This window comes from Enhydra lutris, unplaced genomic scaffold (genome assembly GCF_002288905.1).
Source record: "Enhydra lutris kenyoni isolate GAN:26980312 unplaced genomic scaffold, ASM228890v2 scaffoldscaffold16, whole genome shotgun sequence".
NCBI classification, from domain to species: domain Eukaryota; kingdom Metazoa; phylum Chordata; class Mammalia; order Carnivora; family Mustelidae; genus Enhydra; species Enhydra lutris.
The window spans coordinates 3,278,644-3,305,159 of NW_019154100.1; the positions used below are offsets into that span (position 1 = coordinate 3,278,644).

General features: G+C 39.3%; 1 protein-coding gene across 2 annotated transcripts in view; it reads left to right on the plus strand.

Annotated features, from left to right (window-relative positions):
• LOC111147311 (cyclin dependent kinase 14) overlaps positions 1–26,516 on the plus strand; it is a 584,276-nt gene that overhangs the window by 489,286 nt on the left and 68,474 nt on the right. Inside the window, exons 13-14 of one of the 2 annotated variants that reach the window (XM_022503295.1) lie at positions 6,140–6,279; positions 12,159–12,302. In XM_022503295.1, coding sequence (XP_022359003.1) covers positions 6,140–6,279; positions 12,159–12,274 — 256 coding nt within the window. In that variant the 3' untranslated portion in view covers positions 12,275–12,302. Of the gene's footprint in view, positions 1–6,139; positions 6,280–12,158; positions 12,305–26,516 lie in introns of those variants that run through there. The other variant, XM_022503296.1, reaches the window with a different exon arrangement.

Consider the following 26,516-nt stretch of genomic DNA (forward strand, 5'->3'; position numbering starts at 1 on the left):
CCAAGCAGGTTAAATGAAAAGAATACCTTACGTTACAATTTTAAAAGGAGAAAGAGAAGAGCGAACAGCAGCAACAACAGAAGCCTGTGAAACAGTATCTTCAGAGTTAAGCCAAAGTGCTTTGAACCTACAATTCTATCCCCAGCCAAACTGTTATCCTCTATGAAGACAAAACTGAGAGAATTTGCCACTGTGTTTTTTCACCATGGAGAGAACTTCTGAAGTTTGTATTTCAGATACAAAAAACTAAGGAGAGAAGGAACATCTGAAACATGAGAAGAAAAGCAATGAAATAAATAATAAACGTGGGTAAATGTAAGTAATAATAACCATAGTGGCATTTAATATGTATGATTTTTAAAAGCACAGAAAATAGGTGCACCTGAGTGGCTCAGTCAGTTAAGCGTCTGACTATTGATTTTGGCTCAGGTCACGTTCTCAGCATTCTGAGATCAGGCCCCACATTGGGCTCCTCACTGAGCATGGAGCCTGCTTAAGATTCCCTTTCTCCCTCTCCCTGTGCCCCTCCCCTCCTAAAAATAAGAAAGAAAGAAAGAAAAAGCACAGAAAATAGGAATCAAATATGAGACAATACTGCTTGAGAGACGGGACTAATGTCATCAGAAGTGTTCTGATGTTTTTGTATTGTTCAGCTGGAAGGTTTAACTCTAAACTTTAAAAAGTTAAAAAGAAATGTTAAAAAGTTAAGGAGCCATTCCCTTGGAGAACTGAAGGTGAAGGTACAAAGTGTGGAAGTTTCTTCTCATATCCTTGATGGTAAAACAAACACAAACAAACAAAAACAATGAAACACAACCAAATGACCCCAAAAAAGGACACACCTGGTCGTAGATTGAGAGGTTCTGTTGTGTTCTCGGTCACATATTTATTACGTTTCCGAAGGGCAGTGGACACTTGTGAGGAACACAGCATGACCCCATACAGACAAGTGAGCTCTAGAAATTCAGTACTATTCCACCAAGAAGCTCCATAAGAGAGGTTAGCTAGGACACTAGGAGGATGAAGTTAAATCAGGAAATCATTTTACCAGCATTCTGACCTAGATGGGCTAAACCTAGGAGGATTTCCTTTCTCTTACCTCATTACTGGAGTAAAGCATTGCTGCTGCTTGCTGGGGGGTTCATTTCATTTCCCGTTCCTCCCAATGTCTCACTCAAAGCACCGAGACTTACAAGTGTGGTATACTGAAGAAGATGACAGCTTCTACACCTCAGTTCTGTATTCTGTATTCATTTTTCTTTCAGTTCTTTCATCATCCTTTTGAGTATTTAAGTATGGTGCAGATGAACTGACCAATTCTTATGAAGTCCTACGCAGGACAGCCTAACCAGTGTGACCCCACATTTACAGAGGAACTTAAAAAGTGTGGCATTAGCACGATAAGAAGAATACATGAAGCGACTTACCCCACTGCTCTTGCAGAAAAAGTAGGCATCTAGGTTCCAGCTTACCATTTGGTGGTGGTGTACTACCATCTGGCCAGGCTGGTGACCAGTTATGTCTCGGGCAGGTGAAGTTCTTGAAGAACCTGGCTGTTGTGTCGCTGTGTTCATGTTACACATTTCGGGAGAGCTCTAATGCTTGTTGTCCTCACATGAATTGAAGGTGACATAAAATATAAAGATGCAGGGAAGTTTAGAAGACAAGAGTGGAGTAGAGCTTTTAAAAGCAAGCAGCTCGGGACACCTGGGTGACTCAGTCGGTTAAGCCACTATCTTCGGCTTAGGTCATGATCCCAGGGTTCTGGGATCAAGTCCCACATGGGGCTCCTTGCTCGGCAGGAAGCCTGCTTCTCTCTCCGCCTCTGCCTGCTTATGCGTGCTCTCGCTCTCTCTCTCTCTCTGACAAATAAATAAAATCTTAAAAAAAAAAAAAAGCAGCTCTTGTCCTAACCTCCTGCTGCACTTCATATTTTCCAGTAGTCATAGAAACTGCTGTTACAGTCAGTAAAATTGGGCTGCCTGAAATAGAGCTCAAGACAGGACCCAGTTTATCGTAGAGTTAGCCAACACTTAGGCTTGGCGACGGGAAGTCTAAGGAAGCTTTCATAGGAGTACTGATAAGCAGTCCTATCAAGCCTCAAGCTTGCAGAATTGCAGGCTCTGTGTTTGGATTGTCATTGGGCAGTCTGGAAACTTAAGAATAGATGCTTGCTGTTCAGCATTTAAAACGTGCTTATCATTTTTATCAATTGACCTTTCCAGGAAGCATGCAGCATTGAGTTATAAGTCGTCTTCAAATCTATTCACATGCCAGAATCTTATCAATATATAAAAAATTCTAAAAGATTGGGTGCCGAAATACCCAGCCACCATACTTGTATGTTTTTAATATCATAAAGAATTAAAATTCAGGAACTGTAAAAAACAGTCTAGATCTTCTGTGGTTTATTTCTTCAGTCACTTCAGACATTGATAGTAGGACCTGTATGGCTATTTGCCTGCTACTTTGCATTTATATCTCCCACATTTAAAACAGTATACATCAGGTTTGTGTAACCACTGAAGTTTTTGGCTTTTAGCCAAAGCCCGATAATGATTTTTTTAATGTCTTTCTATAAACCTCATTTATTTATAATTTATGCTATTATGAAAACCTCCATTGTGAATATCAGAGACCTCTGATTGAAAGTTCATGTAAAGTCCGCATTGTATGAGAAGCACATATTTTTAATGTCTCCAGACAAAAACATCTTTAAGTTAATTGAATGTTTGCACTTTGGGGTGCAAGTTAAATGAGAGGGTGGAAAAATGTGGGAGTGAGCTATCAGTACTTTTAGCGAAGTGTCGTGCTTGTCTTGTGTAGGGTGTATTGACTATGCCTATTAATAAATATTTGTTTTTAAGATAGACATGCTTTGTTTTTGTAGCCAAATAATTCTTAATCACAAAATTTCTGAAAATTCTATAATTTTTTCCTATTTTTATTGGAAGTTCTTTGCCTACTATTGTTGATAGAAGTGTGAATTTTTTCCTTCTCCCCCAATCTTTCTTACAAAAAGAGAAGTTAGTTTCTGCTAATGAATTGAGTAGGTGTCTAATATTTTATTTTCCTGTTGATCTGTGGTAACTTTATTGTATACTTGATAATTTGTCTTGTATAATTGATAAGGTGGTATTGTGTATCAGTGTTCAGTCATGTATTTATAATTTCTGGAATGTATGATTCTAGATCTTTGTGAAAAATAATTTGTCAGTGTCCATCAGCTTGAAAAAACTTAGTGCAAGAATTTAAACCTTTAAATTAACTATTGAAATGGAAAAAAGAAAGAAAAAGTTAAGAGTAATCATTAAACAGATGGACATAGAATTTATAACTTCTGAAACAGAAGATGGACATGTTCGACTCTAAAATTCAATTTAAAAGAAGGCAAGAAAAGAGAAAAAAAGATAAAGACAAAATGCAGTATTAAGATGTTAGCAGTAATTCCAAACATATCAGTAATCACAATATATAAGTGGGCTAAATTTTCTCCTTGGAGAAATATTAAATCCATCTATATAATATTTGTAAAAGAGACCTTAAAATTATGGATATGAAACATTAAAGGTAAGAGGATGACACAGGTATGCCAAGCAAGTACCAAACAAAAGAAAGCTGAGGTCATTAAATTAATATGAGGAAAAAAATAAATTTTAGCCCAAAACCCTTTTGAAAATAAAGAAGGTTGCTACAGAGAGATTGAAGACTAAATTTATCAGGAAAAGACAAAAGTGCTAAACTGTTATGCATTAAATTACCCAGCTTTATAACATATAAAACAAAAATTAATGAAATTACAAGGAAAGATTTTTAAATAGATCATCACAATGAGAGATTGAAAACAGCTACAATCATTCTAGCATTCTGATAAAATGCACTTATGCTTTGGGATAAAATGTCCAAAAAACATATCCTAGAAGTATCCTATCTCAGACAACTTGGGTGAACTCAAAAAGTGGTTCTGGTAAATGACAAAGACTCTGCTGTTGAAAATGTGGAGAGTTAGAATAAAAGTGGTTCTTAAAATGCAAGTGAGGAAATAGACTTTCTAAATTAAAATTATATGATAATTAAAATATTTCTATATAACCCGAATATCACAGATAAGCATTTGATTATTTCATCAACATTAAAATTTGATATTAGTCATTTGGGGGGAGGAGAAACGAGATTGTCTTATATTGGTTAATTCCTTATATTTGGTAGGAATGGGATCAACAACTGGGCGGAGTGTGATCTGTGGCTCACTGGAGCAGGAGGGACTGCAGACATAAGGTGGCTCGTCACTCTTGTACAGAATCAAGTCTGTAACTCAACTCTAGCCTCAGTCTGGTGCTGGTGTTCTATTTCATCAAAGCTGTGATACAACAGTCATGTTCACCGTGATTATACATAAACTCTGCACTCAGTATAAGTGCAGCTTTTACCATGAAGTCTCCCTATCTCAAACTTTGCATTTGGTTTTTTAAAAGATGTTAATGAAAAGTTTTTAATGATGGGAGTCTTGGGAAGAGGCAGCAATAATTTGGATGGCCTTGGCCCCTCTTACAGGAAAGAAGTGGGGGGTACGTAGAGAATTTTGAGAATGGCTCCTTTTTCTGTGGACAGATTTGTCTTTGTCAGGCAGAGGCATTTAAAACCAATCCATAGATCAGTTTGGGGTTTTTGGTTTGGTTTGGTTTGGTTTGGTTTGGTTTTTAAACAGCCACTAGGGCAACCAAATACCAAACCCCTGTCTGTGAGACCTTCATGTATGAAAACCTAGAGAGGACTCATCGGAGTCCTGAGTAGTATTTTTCTTTGCTCCTTCCCTGTTTCTTCCTCTACCCAAGTTCATTACCTGCTTTCCTCTTCCTCACCCCCAGTCCTCCCTTGCTCCGTAACAGTTTTCAATCAGTGATGGAGAGCTGCTTGAGCACGGGAAGCGGGACAGCCGGTTATTGAGGAAAGCTCATTGGCTGTGTGTTTAGTAGCTTCAAGACTTTTGAAAAAATACTCACCAGCAGATACAACTTACCTTCACACTCTGGCGCTCTCTGGTCAGTGTCCCTGTTGCAGTTTGTTGCAGAAACTCAGGAATCCATGGGTTGCCTTTGGAAATCGTCTGAGAGCGTAACAAATGCAGACTACTTTAGTTTCAAGTAATTCTAGATGGGTTTAAAGCCACTCAACCTGCTAATTGAGCAATCCACGCCTGTCTCTGACTCCCACTTAGCTGACCCTGCTGTTCCATGGAGACAGAGTTCCCTTGTCAGACAAAATAAATATGAGCGTGTGTGGAAAGTGCCTAGGAAGGTGTCTGACACGTGTTCAACTCCCCATAAGTGGCAGCCATTATCAGGAATACTTTTATTATCATGTTTATGTTAATTATTTGGGCTTGATTGTACTGAGCATTGAAATAGAGATTCCACAAGAAGCAAGGCTGAGCTGGACTGTGTGATGTGGTATGCATTTGAAAGTTGTACCACATGGGAGACGAGACGTCTCTGCTTTTTTGGTAATCTTATATTTTCTGTCTACATATTTTCTATCTGCTATTGTTTTAATGGTCATCTTGAAATAATTCAGCCCCATATGGGTTATACACATTCCCTTCGTTAACCTGCATGTTCATATCATGATTGCTGATATTTGACAGGGTACTTATGCCAATAATTTTATGTTCAATGTAAGAAAATGGAAATTCTTAGAGGAAAAGTAACTTTAGTAACTAGAGAACTTAATAGTCATTTTATTTTAATTCCCCTTGTTATTTTGTATTACTTTTCCTATAAATATATCCAGATGTGTATGCAATAGATAGATTCTATGAACAAATTCTGGTAACTGTTTGATAAATTATCTCCTGAAATTTTCTACCTTGGGACCTTGTTCTATCCTGAAGGTATCAACCTTCTGCTTATAGTAGAAATATTTTAAATCAATGAGATGAGGCTATCAAGAGCAAAAGCTAGTTTCAATTAATTGATGCTCTAAGAACCAAACTGAATTCTGCTTCTGTTTATTTTCAGCGGATAATTTAACTTGGTTTTGGCCAAGAATAAATAGGTCCAGAAAAATTGGGTAAGCTTTATGTCTTATTTAGTGGATTTTCTTGTTTGGTCTGATTTCTCTTTTCTGCTTGTGTTTTCAGGCTCAGCTATGTGAATTATGCAGAGGATCTGGCCTCCAAGCTCCTACAGTGTTCCCCAAAGAACAGACTATCAGCACAGGCTGCCTTGAGCCACGAGTATTTTAGTGACCTGCCCCCACGGCTATGGGAACTGACCGACAGTGAGTATGACAAATCGGAGACATCCAATCAAAGCAGACATATCATTTTAGCATCTCTGTGTAACGCACTTGTAGGAGGGTTTGTATGTTTTTACATGTGCATACATAAGATTATGTATGTTTGCATATGCATTACATGTACACACATATATGTGCGTATGTCTATAGGTGGGGGCGGGGGGAGAGACAGTAAGACAGAGGGAATGAGGGAAAGGGAGTTATGTGTGTGTATATTTAGTGGAATCCTGCCATTCAGTTGCTAGCTTACCAGACAGAGGAAGAAAATGGATTCCTTTTTTGCTATCTCTGCTCTGCAGTCTGCAACTGCATGTCTTTGTATTTGATTATGTGTGTGTCCAAAGGAATGATCTGAGCGGTCATAAAGGAAAAGGAAAATATGATTTACATATTTAGTGCTTTATGCATGCAGTACTTTTTAACTGGCTGCAGTACACAGAGGAGAAATGATTCGTTTTTGTTTGATTCTCAGAGACCATCTTGGTCGTAACAATAACGTTAAAAAGGGCTGCTATGCAGTGAGCTGACGAGCAGAGTTGGCAATTGGCTAATGCACTGAATTGACATGTAAGAACCGAAGACTTGTAATTCATTTCAACTACAAATGCGCTTGGTATCCATGCAGACAGTGCTTCTCCGTATCTTTTAAAACAAAACACACTCCTGGGTGGGTTTTTGTTTTTACAAAAGTGTTCATATTTACACAGCCTTTTTCAATTACATTTTAAATATTTGGTCGATTTATGGCTGGGAGGATCTCATCTTTCTTCCAAAGTGTGAAACAGAATTATTACGAAATTTTGCAGTAAGAACATTTTTGTTCAGTGGTGATATGTTCTTTCCAAATGCCAATTCGAAATCTTCCTTCTCATATTCTTTTCTGACTACTTTAAAAATTAATACACTGCCTGCATAGGTATTTATAATATGTTTATTAATTCTTGGGTACACACCATAGACATATAGAAAGTTATTTCTTTAATCTCTTGGACTTTAAGCTTTTCCCCCATTGTAGCGTTAGATTCTCCTTGACAACAGGAACTCTTTATTTTGTAGCTAAGTCTCAAATAACAACTCCTCTTGCGTATTTCTACCCTAAGTCTTTCTTGATATCCCACATTTAATTTGAATTTCTTTTTATCCTTAACTGTCTATAGCTGTATTAATCCACTACTCACTCTTCCCCCTTATGCTTAGTAAATCTTCTTTAACATTTTATATATTCCCAACCAATATTGATTCTATATTCTGCCCTACTTTCTTTCTAAAAGTCGACCCATTGACCATTATGACAATTCTTCCCATTTTTTAAAAAATTAATAATGAAATTTCTGTGGAAAAATCATGAATTAGTGACACATCTTTCTATACTGGCAAAAAAAAAAAAAGATACAAACGGGCTCATTTGTTTATGGCTCATCAAATTCAAACATATGGTTTGTTTTCCCATTTAGTATGACTTGTAACTTGATATCACTCCTCCTTGGTGACATCTCAATCCCATCTGACTCGATGATTGAGTTTAAGCCAGGATTTTGATGGTCTACGAATTCTGAATTCTGTCGTAGTACTTTTCTGTTAATATGGACTTATTACCCACTTGCCACTTAGTTTATCAGCCGGTGGTTAAATCCAGTTTCTATCAGTAAGTAAATGCCTACACATTATCACTCGACAGCAGGCTGCCACCGGAGACAGCCTTGTCCCCGTCATTAACAAGCACAATGTATGCAGAACACCAGAGGGGAATTAAAACCACAAAAAATACCTCAGGGTGGTATTTTTAATATGAGAATTTAATTTGTAATTTCACAGATTAAGAATTTTGGCTGCATTAATCCCTTTATCAGCTCACAGCAGGCTATTTGCAGAAGCATAACCATAAGGCGATATTCATTGGCAGAAACACGTCTTTGCATTAACGTTAAACATCAGGAGCAGTGAAACCTTTTGAAGGGGGGAGAATAAAGATGAAAAATCATTTATATTTTTAAAGCAAGATTCTGCTAAATGCCTCCGGTAACAATTTTGAGTTACAGAAATGCTATTTCTGTGCCCAGCAGATAATCATTATGAAGCATAAATCCAGTCCCAAGAAAGGACAATCCCAGTATTAAATACTATAGTCATTTCCATTTAGAACAACGTGGTAGTCCTTGTAAACATGTTTACAAAACAAAATTCCTAGACTTCGGAAGCTTTGGGAACTAGCTCTTGTAGGTGAAAGGACTTCCGCCAGGGATTCTGTTATCTAGGTTAATTCAGCAGACTATATTTAAAAATTATTCAAATTAAATTTCCCATTAGTATGGAGTCTGATAAAAGTTTACCACCTGGCAAATGGCAGCAGCAAGGTTGATATTCTCACGTGCTTCCTTTTAACAAGGAGATTACGAAGGAGGTCCATCTGGGAAGAAGTGTTGCAGAGCCAATAAATGGATTGTCTTAAAAATGAATGAATTAATTAATGAATTAAGTGAATGAATGAATGAGTGAATGAATGAATAAAATGGATTGTCTTAAGCAACCAAGGACTGGTTTAGATTCGTCAAATCCGGGAACGTCACGGTATTCGCCTGCTCAGGCTGCTATAACAAAATATACCTTAGCTTGTGGTGGCTTAAACAACTAGCATTTATTTCTCTTAGTTCCGGAAGCTAGGGTGTCCAAGATGGACATGCTGGCACATTTTGTTCTGGTGAAGCCTCTGCCTGACTTGCAGAAAGCCACCTAGCTGGGTCCTCAAATGGCAGAGAGAAGTCTCTCCCTCTCTCTTCTCTTCTTAGAAAGGCCCTAACATCACATCGTGTGGGCCCCACCCTCACAGCTTCCTCTAACCTAACTACTACCCACAGTCTCCATATCCAAATACCATCAGGTTGAGAATTAAGGTTTTAACATATGAATTTGGGAGGAAGGCCATTCAGTCCATAGTGCTTACATTCTTAAAGATAGTTCATAGCGTTTTTTAAAAAGAATGTCCACAAAAGGATGCAAGCAGAAAGCAAAACTGGGTTAAAAGGAGAAAATTGGAACAAAAATAAATTAAAAGTGAGCTTGAGCCTTCTTGGCCTACTTTAATGTATCCAGCTCTGTGAGAAGGGTATCGAGTGTTGTTAGAATCCTGGTTACACAAAGCATTACAGTTGTTCTGTGGATTTGTATAAAAATGAAGTTGTATGCTTATGTCAGACCCTGCTTTGGAAGAACATTTAACAATATAATATCTTTACTATACCATCCCTTAAAATCTCAGTGGTTTACATAATACCAAAATTTAGGAGTGACGTGTTAGTGGGCCGCCAAAGGGGGAATTATACATTCATCAAGCAAGAATAGTGATACCTGGGGATCTGGTAGTTAAAGCTGGCAGATTCTGGTGGCACCCTGTCATTCTCCCTCTATCCAGAAACCCCAACAGCCTTGCCCCACTTCTTTGCGGAAATTTAATTGCCGGGAAATAAATGGAGGGCTGATTTAGAAGAAATTCATTACTTTTCCCAAATACACCACAGGGCGTTCTCCTGTGTATACTATCAAGTTACATAAATTATTGAAGCTGAACTACCCTTGTCAAAGTAAATGAACAAAATATACTTCATAGCGCAGAGTCCTTGATTTTATTACATTCATTTGCTAATTCACAAAACTCAGATCTGCGGTAAAAGAAGGCCAGCAAATTGGTGCAGTGTGAAGAGCCCCGAACTGGGAGTCAGACCACCTGGCTTCTAGCTTCAGCTCCACTGGGAACTGGCCAGGCAACTTTGGGCAAATGCCCTGGTCTCCTTGGGTTCCTGGTTTCTCATTTAGAGACATGGTGATCCCTCAGGACCTTTCCAGCTCTGATGTTTGTGAGTTTTCCTGCTCATTCCTATATATGTCCTGTATATTATCCTAAAACATCATTATAGCCATTAATGCAGCCTCACGCCGTCTTCTTAAAAATAAGACAAACACACCCGGTTCACACAAATGTACTCCTTCCAGTTCCTAGACTTCCATTCTTTTGTGAGTCCTTTTGAACAAGGCTTTCGTGTGCAAGGCTCCAGACTGTTCTTGAGGTCTCTGTCCGTTGATCTTTCCCCAGCTTTCATCTAGATCCAACTATGTACTATTGCTTCCTGATAACATTTCCTTCGCTTGGATTCCAGGACGGGATCCTCCCAGGGCTTTCCTTTTCCTTCCCTAAACTCTTCTCTGCAGACTTCTTTGTGGATTTCTCCTCATCGGCCAGTCTTCTCACTTTTAGAGTGCTCCAGCACATCATCCCCAGGTCTTTCTATCTGCATACGCTCTCAGAGCCAACGTGATCTCATTCACTCTCATGATTTTCAGTATCATCTATACATTGACATTTTCCAAATTTCTGTCTCCAGTCCCACCTTCCCTGACTCCAGACTTGCATGTTCCACCAACTCTTCAGCATCTCCATTTGGCCCTCTGGTAGGTCTCGAGCTTGATGTCACCAAAACTGAACTGATCTTTCCCTCCACACTTGCTCCTTCTCTCCTCTCCCCCTTGTCAATAAATGGCAACATGGTTCTTCCCCCGATGGAAGCTGTCCTCGATGCCTCTTCTTTTGTCACACTCAACCCCAGTTCTCCCACAGACCCTGTTGGCGCTCCCTTCCAGATAGAGCAAGGGCACACCAGTCCTCACTTTTTCACTGCTATCACCCTGCCCCACGTCGCTCCCTGTCCTCTTTCACCTGCATTGTACAATAGCGTTCGTTTTGCCTGCTTCTTGTCTTGCTCCTTGGTGTCAGCTTTGCTCTTTCCTATTCCTGTCATTTGTGCTTGCTTTTCCTCTAGATTTGTGCCTGGCTTGCATTCTCACCTCCTTGGTCTCTGCTCAAATGTACCTTATTAAGAAGGCCCTAGGAGCAGCGGGGCAGCTCAGTTGGTTTAGCGTCCAAGTCTTGATTTCAGCTCAGGTCTTAATCTCAGTGTTGTGAGTTCAAGCCTTGCATTGGACTCCATGGTAGGTATGGAGCCTACTTAAGAAATAAAGAAAGACAGAGAGAGAGAGAAAGGAAGGAAAGAAAGAAAGAAAAGAAAAGAAAAGAAAAGAAAAAAGAAAAGAGGGATGCCTGGATGGCTCAGTCGGTTAAGCGGCTGCCTTCAGCTCAGGTCATGATCCCAGGGTCCTGGGATTGAGTCCTGCATCAGGCTCCTTGCTTGGCAGGAGCCTGCTTCTCTTTCTCCCTCTGCCTGCTACTCTGCCTGCTTGTGCTTTCTCTCTCTCTCTCTCCCCCTCTCTCTCTTTCTGTCAAATAAATAAAATCTTTTAAAAAAGAGAGAGACAGAAAAAAAAAAAAGAGAAAAGAAAGCCTTCACTGACCTTCCTCCACCCTGGCATTTCCAGTTTCTTTTCCCTGCTTTATTTTTCTTCATAACACTTAATGCTAGTTCATATACTTGTTTGTTTATCATCTGTCTCCCCCGAATGGAATCAGCAAGAACAAGGGTTTTTTTTTTTTTTTCATTCTGGTTTATACACTGCAGGATTCCAAAATACCTAGAACAGTGTGGGGCTCCATAAATATTTCTCCAGTGAACAAATGAAAGAATGGCATGAAGGAAGTGCAAGATACGTTGTTTCCAACCCAAGTTCATTGTTCTAGATCAGAGAAATCTGAGCACGTGTATCAACCGCCCTGTGGTTCTGAAGGGAAGGCAGACCATGCCGTCATATGTGCGTATAAATCTTTGTTGATGTGTCTGTGGCTATTACCACTTGACATTTCATGATGTTTTTATGGGCTGGACATCTGGAATTGCATCTCAGTCTCTGTGTTTTACAAGGAAAGATTATAAAGAATCTATAAATATATAAATGGAAACTCTTTATTCTGTCCACAGTGTCTTCTATTTTTACCGTCCCAAATGTAAGATTACAGCCAGAAGCTGGAGAAAGCATGCGGGCCTTCGGGAAAAACAATAGTTATGGCAAAAGTCTATCAAATAGCAAGCACTGATGAGCACAGCATTCTCAATAAAGCACAGGTAAGGTGACCTACTTTGCCTGGAAAGTAATAATGAATAGACATTGAATAGATCTTTTAAATGGACTATTTCAGATTCTTCTTTTTCCCCCTACATGTCCTATGAATCTCTTGTGTTCATTATGGCATTCAGCACAGATTCTACTGAGGACAGTACAGTTAGTCATATTTTCAGGTACCTGCTGGATCCTGGCCAACACTGTATTTTATTTATGCAATCATAAACCATTTCAGTTATAAGCAAATCATTTTAACTGCTCATACATTCTTTGTTGAGGTTAGAAAAAGGTTGAACCTTGGGCTGTATCTAAGTCACAGATCTGCTTTATTGGGTCCACACAATTTTTCAGATTTGTGGCTCTCATTTTTAAATGGAGAGATTTTACACAAAGTCTGGATTCTTGGGTTTTTTTGTTTGTTTGTTTTCTAATCAGCAACTCTGGCACTACTGGGCTCACAGTCCTGCCAGAATTTTGTGTGTATAACTGAATCGTGGCTGCTTCCCTTGGAAAGAGAAGCTCCCTCGTTTAGCTCTGCTGCCGTGTGGGCTACTTAGCCCACTTCTGATTCCTCCCTGGCCCTTAGTACAGACCTTATCATGATGATGAAGTTTTTCTTTTTTTCCTGTTCAATTCCTTGACCCCTGCTCTTTTGCGGATAGGAAGCATCCTCTAAACAAGGCCATCTCTAGCCTGTTCTAGTCACACATGCTTCGCAGAAACAAGCAGAAGACAGCCACTTCTGAAAGGGCTGTGTCTTTATTGCCAGATGGAAATGTCTGGATTTTCGTGTGTGTGTGTGTGTGTGTGTGTGTGTGTGTGTGTGTGTGTGTGTGTTTGGAATTTTATGCCTATATGTATCTTTCTGTTTAATGTAACATAGCTCTGAAGCAAATAGAGAACACACTTTTTTGTGGGGAAGGCTTTTTATTTGCTAGTCCAAATATGCCTTGCTCGTGTGGATATTCAGTAATTAAATGTTCCAGTCAATCGAAGGATATACACAGCATTGCAAGAGCCCCTCTTCCTTCTTCTTCTTAATAGGAAATATGTGAATAGGGCTGAATTGCCAGCATGGCAAAAAGAACAAATGAAACTGCCCCCCTTGTCTTGGGGGTGATGTGCCACAACCTTGAGCTGTATGGGGGACTTCGCTGTTGCCTACATCAGTGTGCCTCTTGGGAATATGGTGGTGACTTTTGATTGATGGAAATGAAAGATCCCCAGGTAAAATGTGATGTATAAATGCCAGTCAGAAAATGTTACTGATAGACTTGCTGCTCCGTGCTTAAAAGTCTGCCTTCTTCAGGTTATTTCTCCCCATTGAATACAAATGTTACATAGCACAAGTTCATTCCCTCCATAGTGTTTGTATTCCCATTCTGAATTTCAGTTGGTCACACAAAGAGTGGGCTGAGTTACCTCCTGGGTCTGAGAATAGTTTTAATTCATGAGGTTTGTAGCATATGGTTTTTAAAAGTATTTAGGCTGCGTTACCATAATGAGGGCGCCTGGCTTTAGAAATCCCACAGCCAATTCAGTAAAACAAAACCAAAGGTGGATTTCATTTGTGTTGCCTGAGCCTACCTAGCCAGTCAAAGCTGCTCGAAGGTGCATCAGGTCAGCTTCTCCTTGCAAAATCAAGTCAAGCTGACTGGACAGAAACACTGCCCGTAAGGTCTCAGGATTGCTAATCAAGAAAAGGTTTGTAAAGAGCAGTCATCCTGGTTTTGAAGGCTTTTAGGAAAATGTATTTTCTTTGTGGTATATTTTTTGATCTAGATTTAAGGTTATGCAGGCTAATTCCTCTAGAATTATTCGATAATAATACATATATGTTCTCTTTGCGTTTTCTCCTTTTTACATCAACTTTTGAGGCTCTAATATTATCGTTTATGTTGCTTTCTTCCAAATCCAAATACCTCAGCTCGAGTCAATATTATATTGAGGAAACAGCTGGATTCTAAGAGTTTTCTGTCAGCCAGCAGAAAAAGAAACCATTTTAATTTCTCACCTTTGTGGGTTTTTAATTTTACTCAAATGAGGCCATCTTAGAGATCAAATAATATAACCTGTATGTGGACCTGCTACATCTGGGTGTGGAACTTACTCTGACCAATAGCTGAATATTAATGTCTGTATTGTAGATATGACAGAGCAAAAAGTCTACATAAATAAGAGCATTTGTACAGAAAAACATGTAATTCCCTAGATTTTGGTTTTGTCATTGATGAATTAATTAACTGTTTCGAGCAGGCTGTGGCATGTTTAGTTTTTCTCAAATGTACCAATTCTGGGCTCTCTGTAAAGCCCAAAGGAATTGGGAAGTAGAGGGGTGGGAAAGAGGTTCAGGGCCCAACTAAGCTAAAACTGTAATCTAGCATTTCAGCCACATGTCTTTGGGGAGTCTCGCAAGTCAGGGTGAAAAGTGCATTGCTTCACTTCTCTTTTTGAGATGATGGAGAGCGGTTCTAAGTCCTAACTTTCCTCCTATACCTCAGTGCCAAATTGTTTCTAAACTTGCATACTAAGGTCACCTCAATTATTTAGTTAATAATACTGGATTTGCATAAAGTGGCCTTAGTGGAAAAATGCTAATGAGAAGCATTTTTCTTTGCAGCAGAAAGCAACTTCGGTTTCAGAGTCTTATAACCAAATTAAAAGAAAAGAAAACTCCCTGCACCTAAGTTAAAAATGGGGTAGGTGGGGCGCCTGGGTGGCTCAGTGGGTTAAAGCCTCTGCCTTCGGCTCAGGTCATGATCCCAGAGTCCTGGGATCGAGCCCCACATTGGTCTCTCTGCTCAGCAGGGAGCCTGCTTCCCCCCTCTCTCTGCCTCTCTGCCTACTTGTCATCTCTGTCAAATAAATAAATAAAATATTTTTAAAAAATGTTTTAAATGGGGTAGGTGCCACTAAATGGTCAAAATACTGTGCTTCCTTTGTGTTGTTAGCCTCTAAAGATGTTAGTAGACTAATGCTTTCAGAGATTGTCCCCATTCTTTTTAGGCTAAGACCATCCTAAAGTCTGAGAGAGCCTTAAAATGTGCATTGAAATTTTTCCCAAAGAAAAGACCAGAGCCATTAAATGCCACATCCATTTGTTATCACTCACATTTGCATCTAGGAATCCCAAACACGCACCTGTGCTGAGCTTAATTTTCCAGTCATTCTAAATTGAGATAGGAACTGCCTGGTCACTCTGTCTACTCCTTTTGCTGAATACAGGGGTAAGAAAGACCCTCTGGCATTATTATCTGAACATTAGTTCAGGTGTTCTCATGCGCTGGGAAGTTTTTAAAATCGCAAGTTCCTGGGGTCCGTGAATCCACTTTGAAGAGGACCCCAGAGGATGTTAATGCAAATAGCCTTTGAACCACATATTATGAAATCTTCAGTAAATATTTGAGAACTGTATGTTTATGAAATAAAATAATCAACTAAAGACAGAATAGGAAAATCCATCCCTTTCCTTCCTTTCCCTATTCTTTTAGGGAAGAATACTGCAGTTACACTATCCAACATGGTAACCCCCTAGCCACATGTGCTCTTTCCATTTAATTTTTAATTAATTAAAATTAAATCACAATTTTGTTTCCTCAGTAGCAGAACCCCATCTCAAGTGCTCATTAGCTCCACATGACTCGTGGCCACTTACTGGGGACAGAGCAGACACAGAACCTCTCCAGTGTCACATAACACTCTTCTGGACAGCACTGATGAAGCCCATTTACCCTGCCTGCCTTGTAAAAAAGGAATCGGGAAAATTAAACGGCATTCAACCAGTAAAACTATGTTTCGGTTCTAGACGATAGCCGTCTAAGAGAAGCTTGAAATGTGTAAGGAAGGGATGCCTTCAAGGGAGAGGACAAGTGGCAGAGTGAGAGGGACAGAGACAGCATTGAGAATGACAGGAAGGGCTGTGCCGCAGGAACAGGAGAGACCACGAGGCAGTGGGTGTTGGGATCTTACAGGGGAAGGAGGACGGTCAGGTTTCTTCAGTTAACAGTGGTCCTTGTTGAGGTTGCTTTGGGAAATTAGGCAGAACAAGGCTGACAGCCTCCGCAGCTGCACAGACAGGCCTCACAAAGACTGGGCGTCCATCAGAATCCAACGGGAGCCTTACTTTTTCTACCACCTGAACCACCGACTGAGCTCTGGTAACTGTTCCTGTGGTAGCCGCCAGCTCTTGCTGTCCTCTGTGCTGTGACGTTATGGCAGCTCGCTTTTTCCAGCTGTGCCTCTGCTAACATTTTCCTCTTTTCTTCATCACATGGCTTCCGCCGGCCCATTTCTGCTTATTCATGAATCCTGCTTATTGTCATTTCCCTTCATCCCTCTGTTTCCGGGATAGTCTGTCAATGAGCTATTTTCCTCAGATTCCAACCTTCCTCAGGAGCAGCTCTGATTGGTGTAGGCATCCTCATGAAGCAGAAAACAAAGCTTTGAGCGAGGCTGTTGTGTCAATCCAATCACTCCATAAGTTGCTGACTGACTAGATTGCCCTGGGCCCAGCACAGAGCCCTGATCCCTTCTGCTGAGCTGTGAACAGGGCCAGTCTTTTCTCAAGGAACCCCTCAGGAGAGAGCTCTGGGTTTAGCAGTCTCTGAAGCTTCTACAAAGCAAGGAATGTAGCCAGAAGGCACCTTGCCTGGCCTGTACATTACCAAGGAAAAAAAATCAAACAAGTACAGAGGGTAATTCCAATTTTAATGGCATAACAGCATTTTCATTGTGTGATATTTTTGACGAAGGGTCTTTTTAAGCCATGTTGCATTTTCTCAACTACAGACACAAAAGGAGATAATACTTATTAACACTTAGCACAGTGTAAGAAATTCAGGTATTAGTTGTAGCTCCCCTTTAGCAGCAGGAAGTTTTCTGTTTTTTTTCCTGCAATAACTTATTTTCTGCATGACCCTACAGATTTTTTTCCCTATCAAATGACTACAGTTTTATTATCTCTGTTGTCTCATGCAGTTGACAATAGTTGTGGAAGTAACAGGCAGAGGAGGAAACAAACCTTAGTGTTCCTCACAGGTTTTAACTGGAAGAATCCCTGGTTTGTGTCATTACTCCCACATTGCTGCAGACGAAAAAATACATCTCATTTGGGGAAATTGAGGGTGCTGTGAACCACAAATGCATAATGCATGTTATGAACACCAGATTGAGAAGAGGCTGGAATGTTGGCGGTTTGCTTTCCCCACCCCATCTACACCCCCCTTTCCTTAGCTTCCCTCCACTCTGGAAAGTCTATTATGTCCTCTAAACTCGGATGCAAAATAGTAGGCTAAGGGTGCTTGTCCCTTCTCTTCTCTCCCTCCCATCTTGTCCCTCTACCCTTGCCTCTCCTTGTGTCACCTCTGATCTGTACCCTACATCACCACCACCAACCCTATGAATGGATTAGCAAAGGAATCGAAGGCCATTACTATCTAATTCTGCTTAATTATGTCCTGGCATTGTCACAAAGCAGAATGAAAATAAAGTTAAATATATCATGCTTCCCAGGGTACATAATTTTTTTGGATTGACATAATTTCAGACTTGTGGAATAGTTGCAAGAAGAGTACAAAGAAGTCCTGTTACCCTTCACCTACTTTCCAGTGTTTGCATTCTACTACATTTGCTTTATCATACTCATTGTCTCTCCGTCCTTCCCTCTCCTGCTGTCTCTCATACACACACACACACACACACACACACACACGTATATACACATTGTTTTTCTAAACCATTACTTTTACTTACATGATGCTCCATTACCTTTAAGTATTTCAGTGTGCTTTTCTTAAAACCAGAATTCAGAGTGATATTTTTAAATTAAAAAAAAAATTGCTTTTTGCCCTTGCTTTTCGTTTTCCTTTCTCTGAGAGTTTTTAAAAGCAAAATGGCTAAAAGGGAAGAAACTGGTGTGATGCTCTACAAATTGGTTCATCAGTCCATGGATGCTCAAAAATTAGCTGTATCTTTGTGATTCGATTTTCCAGGTCAGATGAGCTTTCAAATTGTGGAGTGAGGGTGGGGGAAGGCACTGCAACTGGCATCTTCTGTCTTTTTAAAACCCAAATTAATTTCTTAGGGACTATTTAGCCAGCAGCATAATATGAATGAAGCTTTCTTATAAGTGATGGGCACAAGATGTGATATGGCTAGTAAGCAAGATATCTATTAGAATGCTTGACCAAACTATTATGAAGTTAGCAGTCACATATAACAAGTAGTTATAATCAGTTCAGGTGCTCTATTTTTCCCTTTCATTTAATGTTGATTCTTATGAATTTGGGATACAGAGGGAATCGTCTATGCCCTAAGTGCACTGTATTGTATTATTAATACCAGGATAGCAGCTGAGTCCCACAAGACAGTCTTTGTGGTCTGCGGATGCTCTAAGAAGTGTCTGAGCATAAAAGGAGGCTGTTTGAGTTGAAGTGGGCTGATGGTCTGGGATGACATTTGAATGCATGGAGGACAATGTCTAAATGACAGTGTCGAGAAGGGAAGGCGAAAAGAAGCTTGAAACTGTTCCCATTGTCCCACAGATGCTCATCACTCCTCCTGAGATATTCCTCACGTGGAAGCTTTGTCTGGGTAGAAACAGGGAGTGGGATCAGGGAGGGATAGACCCTGGGACCCTGGGACAAAAGCCAGGGATTCAGGTCCTCAGGCACATTAAAATTCCAGAGATAGCAAATGTAATGAAAACTGCAACCCAAATGTATTTCAAGTCTAACAGAGTTAAACATTTTAGCTAAATTATTACAAGTATATTTAACAAAATGTTTGCAATACTCTGAGATGCTTCTATGAATAAAGCTTTTAAGAACATCAAATTGCTTGTGCAAATGAATAATTTACTGAGTCTCTTTTGGAATTTAGGGTAGCTGTTTCCTTTACCAATGCGTGCGCACACACACATGTACACACACACACACAGACACACACTGTACACTCACACAGCCAAGTAGAATAATTTTTCAACAGTCCTAGAGTTGTTAGGATAACATCACAGATTAGTCAAAGGATTATTTTTCCACCCAAGGAAACAATGTACAAAGTCTAAGACAAAAACAATACCAAAGCTGCAGAAATTGATGGAAATTTATCTCAGAATAGATTTCACCACATATGCCAACCATGGAATCGAGTACTGCACCGTTAACTTCCATATTGGGTGAATTTTTTTTCCTTTAAATTATCCCTATTCTCTTAATGTAGTTTGCATTATGTATAGTGCCCTTGGATTTTTAATTGCTCCAGATTATCAATTTCAATGCAATTAGTAAAATGCCCTCAATTACATATAATAATTACTGTAAATGGGGCTATTGGCCTAATTACTATAAATGGGGAAAGATGTGTGATTATCATGTGCAATTAAGTCATGTACAGTATTTATTTTACATTATTACATACAGTGGTGTAATGATAACACATAATTATATTGTATCATTCCTTGGTCAACAAATCCCATTCATACTGAGATACCTAGAGTGGTGATCCATGTACTGATCTCTCTTTCTAAAGTAATTGGGTTATTCCGTGGGCTGGGAACCCATAAGTGAACTGTGCACAGCAAGAAAAAAATCTGGAAGGAAGAAATTATTTGATCTCCATTAATTAGGAATGCCCAGATTATCCTCTGTTGTCAGTGTTAAATCCTCCCTGAGCACAAAGCCAGCCTCCACCATACCTGTTTGTTTTTATGTAAATGGGTAAAAATCAACACCCCTAAATGACAGTGTTTAAAATATGCCTGGAAAAAAAAAAAAGGTCCTTTCTTCATTGTGGCAAACATGATATTCATCCTTAGTTTACAAATAAATGCACACTTAACAAGCTTAGAGCACATAATGAATTCTGCAAAGGATGCCGTTTGGCAGAGTGGGATTATGAGAATTGCATATTGATAGTGGCAGGAGAAATAAATCTATTTTCTCTGCGAAAGGTAGGGTGTTCTTGTGTTCTCTAGAAACTGGCACATCTCAGAGGTGTTGCTCTCAAAATGATCTCAGGATGGAAAGAAATCAGTAATTACAGAGCCAGGCATTCAGTTGTGTCCTAATTTTCCCACCAGTTTTTCAGTGTTTCAGCTGCCTCAGAGACTTAAAGTATTCTCATTAGGTAGCTGCAGAGGCAACCGCTCGCCTACTCCCTCATTCTCTCCTTCGCATTTCCTTTTTTTTTTTTTTTTTTTTTTTTTTTCCCCTCCATTCCTGCCTTGGGAGTGACTGTGAAGATCATTTGCTGGAATGATTGGCAGGTTAGAGGATTCGATCAGATGAGTTCCTCTTAGTGCAGGTCAAAAAGGCTAGTTAGCAGGAGCTGTCGAAAAATGTCAGCAGCATTCGAAATGGGAAATGTCATGACTTCGAGGCAGGGGGTGCCACCTGGAACAGAAAGCCCCCAGCTCATTAGCAAGTTACAGGATGTGGGCTTAACTGGAGGGAGCAGAGAAGGAAAGATAATACCCAATAGGGAAAATGATTGTGAAGTGGAATTGATTTCATGTATAATTTGTTTATCACTAGAGGGGACAAATGCTGTCCTTCTGACATGAGCAGAGGAGTATGGACTATGAATGAAGCAACTTAGCATAATCTCCAGGTTGAGCTTTGGATTTGAAGAATGCAAACTTCTTTATTCTTAACTGTGGAAATGATCAGGTCATGTTACATTAATTAAAGCTGACATACTCTCAAATGTTTTATCTGGGCAATTGTGGTAATTCAACAGAAATGGATAGAGATGGGCAACTTCAGAAAAGAAGAATGATTTTTTTCCCCCCCCTCTGCTGGCATGGAAGACTAGCTCAGTTGCATACTGAATTATAACAGAGCTTGTGTTTATCGTTAGTGGTTAGCTAGGCTGTGTAAATCAAACCAGGGGTCTCCATTCTCCTGCAATCTAATTTATACAAGAGAGCATTTGCCCTTTGGGAGATATAGTTCTAATCCATGTGAAAATATGTATGTGTATTTTAGAATATGTCTGTATCATATTTTGGTATAATGTTAAATTTTTAATTTTTTTTTAAAGGGGAAGCTCTCCGATCTCATTACTGCCTGGTTGTCAGTTCATCTAGAATTTGATATTTTGCCATAAAGTCAACAACGTACAGTAGCCATAGTTACAGACAAAACTAAACCAAAAAGGTGTCCTTGCAGGAAAAATTAATCTGCAGTTTGTAAAAAGAGAATGTAATGGCAAAACAGAAAAGAATATTGCCTTGCATATATTCAGACTGAACTCCAAATTGAAAGGTTCCGGTATTTCTACAATGTATGAAATAAGCTTTGGCATAAAGCCTTTCCCTACATAAATTCCATCAGAAAATGTATTTTCTTTTGATAAGAAACTTTTACGATATCATTTATCTTTTACTTGGAGATCTTCATCTTGTTATTTTAAGTTGCAGATGCCACAGCTGCAAGTCTTTCTGGGTGTTTACTGAAGGATGTTTACTCAGAGTCCAGATTTTGGTTCAAGCATATATTTTCAAAATGTCTTTGCCTTGAGTTTCTCATTTCTCTTAAATATTGAACGCTTTTATGGGTAGTTATGAAATAGCCAATGCTTGTTTTATCAAGCAGTCTCAGACTGCTGTCTTAAGTGACTAGGAATCTTAAAACCTCCTAGTCAAAACACCGGTGGAAAATTCATTCTGTTCTGTATTCAGCATAAAAAGCTTAGCATTAAGCTACTGAATATAGCTGTCAAGATAGACTGCATTAGTTTTGTTAAATCTAAAACTTTAAACATCAGTGTGAATCCACTCATCCCCTCATTTGGGAGTTTTATTGTGTGGTCCAGAAGCTGGCCTTTGAAAAAAATCTAGGAAATACTATTTGAAATGGTTCATCTAAAGTTAAGTTTTTTTGTTTTTTTTTTTAATTCTGCTGCAGTCACTCAGTTTGTTAATAACTGACAGGTGGGTTTTTTTTTTTTAATTCTGCCAGTCAATTTGTTAATAACTGACAGATGTATTTAAAAAAATGAATAAATCAATTATTTTGAGAGAAAGGATTGTCAAAAAAATTTTTTTTAAGAAAAAAAAGAGAATTGAGTCTGGTCATCCATAAGTCGGTTTCCCATTGTTCAGACTGGCTTTTTAGCTGAGATGCCCTTATATCTCTCGAGATGGGCAAGACTGAGGTGTCTGGCCATGCAGACGGGTGGTGAAGGTAGTGCTTGTGTCCATATCTGGTCTCATCCGCCATCCTTCTTTCTGTTCCCTGCCTTCAAGTTGGCCTTCCACATTCAGCTCGGCAATCACAGACTTTATAGAATCTCTACTCTTTTGTATTCTTCTCAATCAATCTTCTTTCTATTAACTAAAATAGTATTTATTTCACATTGGTGTTCCTGTATTTGTAATTCCCTTTGCTGAATATGTTCACTGCTCTATAGATTGAGTGACCTTGTTAAAAGTTTCACCTTCAGATTTGTAAGTTCCCCTCAGATAAGGTCTCCACAGATAAGGCATCCTTATAACTGTCCTCTGTATCAGCAGTTCTCACAGTGTGGTCTCTAAACCCTAGGGATCCCCAGAGGCTCCATGGGGGTCAAGATTGTTTGCATAATAAAACTAAGATACCCTTTGCCTTTTGCACTGAGGACATTTCCAGTAGTGGTGCAAAAGCAGTGGGCCAGCATGTATTAAGGCAGGGGCACCAAACTGAATTTGTAGGCACTAGTTTTTGGTATGCGGTTTTTTGGTTTTTGCATGTGTGTGTGTGTTGGGGGTTTGGGGTTTTTTTTGTTTTGGGTTTTTTTTTTTTTAGTTTTTTTGGGGGCGGGTGGGGGAGATTGGTGTTTTGTTTTACCACTCCACAGTGGTAAGTGTTTTTCAAAGGCAGTTTCACTTAATAATGTCTTCCATTAAGAACTAAAAATTATTCATTTTCTTAAACCTCTCACTTTGAGTAAATGTCTTAATATTCTGTGGGACTAACAGGGAAGTGGGCATAAGCCACGTCCATGTTCCAAATTACTGTGGTTGTCTCAAGGAGAAGCTCTGGTGCAGGTGTTTGAGTTGCAGGGTTTACTAGCTGTTTTTCTTCCTGGCATTTTATCAGACATGATTTTCTCAAACATGAACAAAAAGTGAGTCTGTCACCCAAGGAAGACAATTGACCGCTTTTGCTGTCGATGATAAAATTAAAGCTTTCAATAGAAAATTAGAACTTGGGGAAACTTGTAAACCTTATCTGTCCCTGTGAGCTTGATAGTTCCCAAAACACACTTCTCAGGTAAAGTGGATGGTGATATAAGCACATGATTTTTTTATATTATATAGTGAAATATGTCAATGTTTGAAAATCTCTAAAAACATTGGATCCATATTTTCCAAATGATCTATGCACGATTTTAGAAAATCACTACATGGATAAAATAGTCACTGGAAATATGAAATAAACCAATAGATTTAAAATAAGGAATATGAAGAATTCATTGATACCATTTCAGATTTCCTAGTACCACTGACCCTTTAGAAATTACCACTTGTTGGGGCACCTGGGTGGCTCAGTGAGTTAAGCACTTGTCTTCGGTCCAGGTCGTATCTTGGGGGCCTGGTATCGAGTTCCACATCGGGCTCCCCGCTCAGAGAAGAGTCCGCTTCTCCCTCTGTCCCTTCCTCCCACTTGTGCTCTCACTCGCTCACACTCTCTCTCAAATAAATAAACAAAATCTTAAAAAAAAAAAAAAAAAAGAAATTACTGCATGTTGAGTTTTGTTGTAATATAAAAGAATATATATATCCATGATTATCTGAAAGGACTATTAAAATACTTTTTTCTTTTCCAACTATGTATCTGTGAGAGGCCACATTTTCTTCAGTTGCTTCAACCAATGCAGTATAACATAGGACAGATTAAATACAGAAGCAGATATGAGAATCCAGCTGTTTTATATCAGCTAGACATTTTTAAAAAGATTTGCATAACTGTAAAGCAGTGCCACCACCTCACTAATTCTTCTTGGAAATATAGTTATTTTTTATTAAAATAATATCTAATGTCAGCACAGTGGGTTTTTAATGAACTAATAAATTAATATTTTAAATTATCAATTTTATTTTCAAATATGGTAAATATCAATAACTATAATCCATATATACAAAAGATCTTTAAGGATCCTCTATAATTTTTTTAAAGACTTATTTATCTATTTTAGAGAGAGAGGGTGTGCATATACATAAGTGTGGGAGGGGCAGATGGAGAACAAGAGAAGCAGACTCCTTGCTGAATGTGGAGCCCAAGGGGGACCCTGAGATCCTGATCTGAGCCTAAATCAAGAGTCAGATGCTTAACCTTAAGGTGCCCCTGGGGGTCTTCTGTAATTTTTAGTAGTATAAAGTGTCCTTAACAGCCAAAAAATGTGAGAGCCACTACTCTATATCAGCAGTGTCATTCATTAACTCTAACATGCTAATTTTATGGGTAATATTTTTCCCCTTTGAATAAATTGCTATTCAGTGCAATCTTTTCTCTTTATAAAGTTATCCCAGTTCAGTGCAATCTGTTTTTTTTACAAAGTTATACCAGTTCTAACCATCTAATTGAATATCTGTTTTTCAATTTATGATGGGTATAAATCCTTATTCTTGTGTTCACACAGATGCCATCTGAAAATTATAGTAGAGTACCATTTACTATGCCCCTGAAGATTAGTAGGCCAATTCCTTTTTTTTTTTTTTTCTTTTTTAAGATTGTATTTATTTATTTGAGAGAGTGAGAGAGCATGTGCACAAGCAGGGGGGCGGTGGGGCAGAGGGAGAGGAAGAAGCAGGTTCCTGCTGAGCAGGGCCCTGATGCAGGGCTCAATACCAGAACCCCAGGATCACCACCTGAGCCAAAGGCAGATGCTTAACATACTGCTGAGCCACTCAGGCCCCCCTAGTAGGCCAGTTTTTGTTTTTTTTTTTTTAAAGATTTTATTATTTATTTATTTGAAACAGAGAGAGATCACAAGTAGGCAGAGAGGCAGGCATAGAGAGAGAGGAGAAAGCAGGCTCCCTGCTGAGCAGAGAGCCCGATGCGGGCCTCGATCCCAGGACCCTGAGATCATGACCTGAGCCGAAGGCAGAGGCTTAACCCACTGAGCCACCCAGGCGCCCTAGTAGGCCAGTTTTTAAAAGAACTTTTCTCTATATTAGTTTTTTGGACTGTAGCTTTCCCTTTTCTATACACATTAGTTTTGACCTCGCAGGGAGAGGCTCTGATTAGAAGACCGTAAAGCTTCAGGCCAGTTCACATAGCTTGTGCCTAGGACTCAAGAGGACTGTTGGGACAGCACCCAGGGCAGACTCACTGTAAATTCAACTTTTTTCAGGAGAATGAACTCTGCTCTTTCCCTGCTCCCTGCTATGAGGTAGCTTGGAGAAATCTGGGTGCATTTGGGGGTTCAGAATTGAAAGTAACTGCTCAGCATGAGTAGTCATCAGATTAGGGTTGTGTTTTTTTAACTCTTTATTTTGAAATACTGTTAAATTTACAGAAGAGTTGTAAAACCAGTGCAGAAAGCTATACCCTTCACCTAATTTCTTTTTTTTTTTTTAAGATTTTATTTATCTGACAGACAGAGATCACAAGTAGACAGAGAGGCAGGCAGAGAGGGGTGGGTGGGAAGCAGGCTCCCTGCTAAGCAGAGAACCCGATGCGGGACTCGATCCCAGGACCCTGGGATCATGATCTGAGCCAAAGGCGGAGGCTTTAACCCACTGAGCCACCCAGGTGCCCACCCTTCACCTAACTTCTAATATTAACAACTTTTATAACCATGGTATGTTTATCAACTTAAGCCATCAATGCAGGTACCATACTAGTGATTAAACTACAACTATATTTGTAGTGCACCTGTTTTCATACTTTCTGTCTTTTGTTCCTGGAGCCCATACAGAGTAGCACATTGCATTTAATCATATCTCTTTACTCCCATCCGGTCTCTATGAAACTATGATAGTTTCTCAATATTCTCTTGTTTTTCGTGACCTTGATTCTTTCGAAGAATACTGTTCAGGTATTTTGTAGAACGTCCCTCATGATGTTCTCATGGTGAGGGATTTCAGGGAAGAGTACCACCCACATGAAGTGCTCATCCCTTCACAGCATGTCAGGAAGTACATAATGTCCATAAGCCTGATCACTGGCCATGTTGACCTTGATCACTAGGTTAAGACAGGTGAGGTTTTAAAGCCACTGTGATATTTAGCA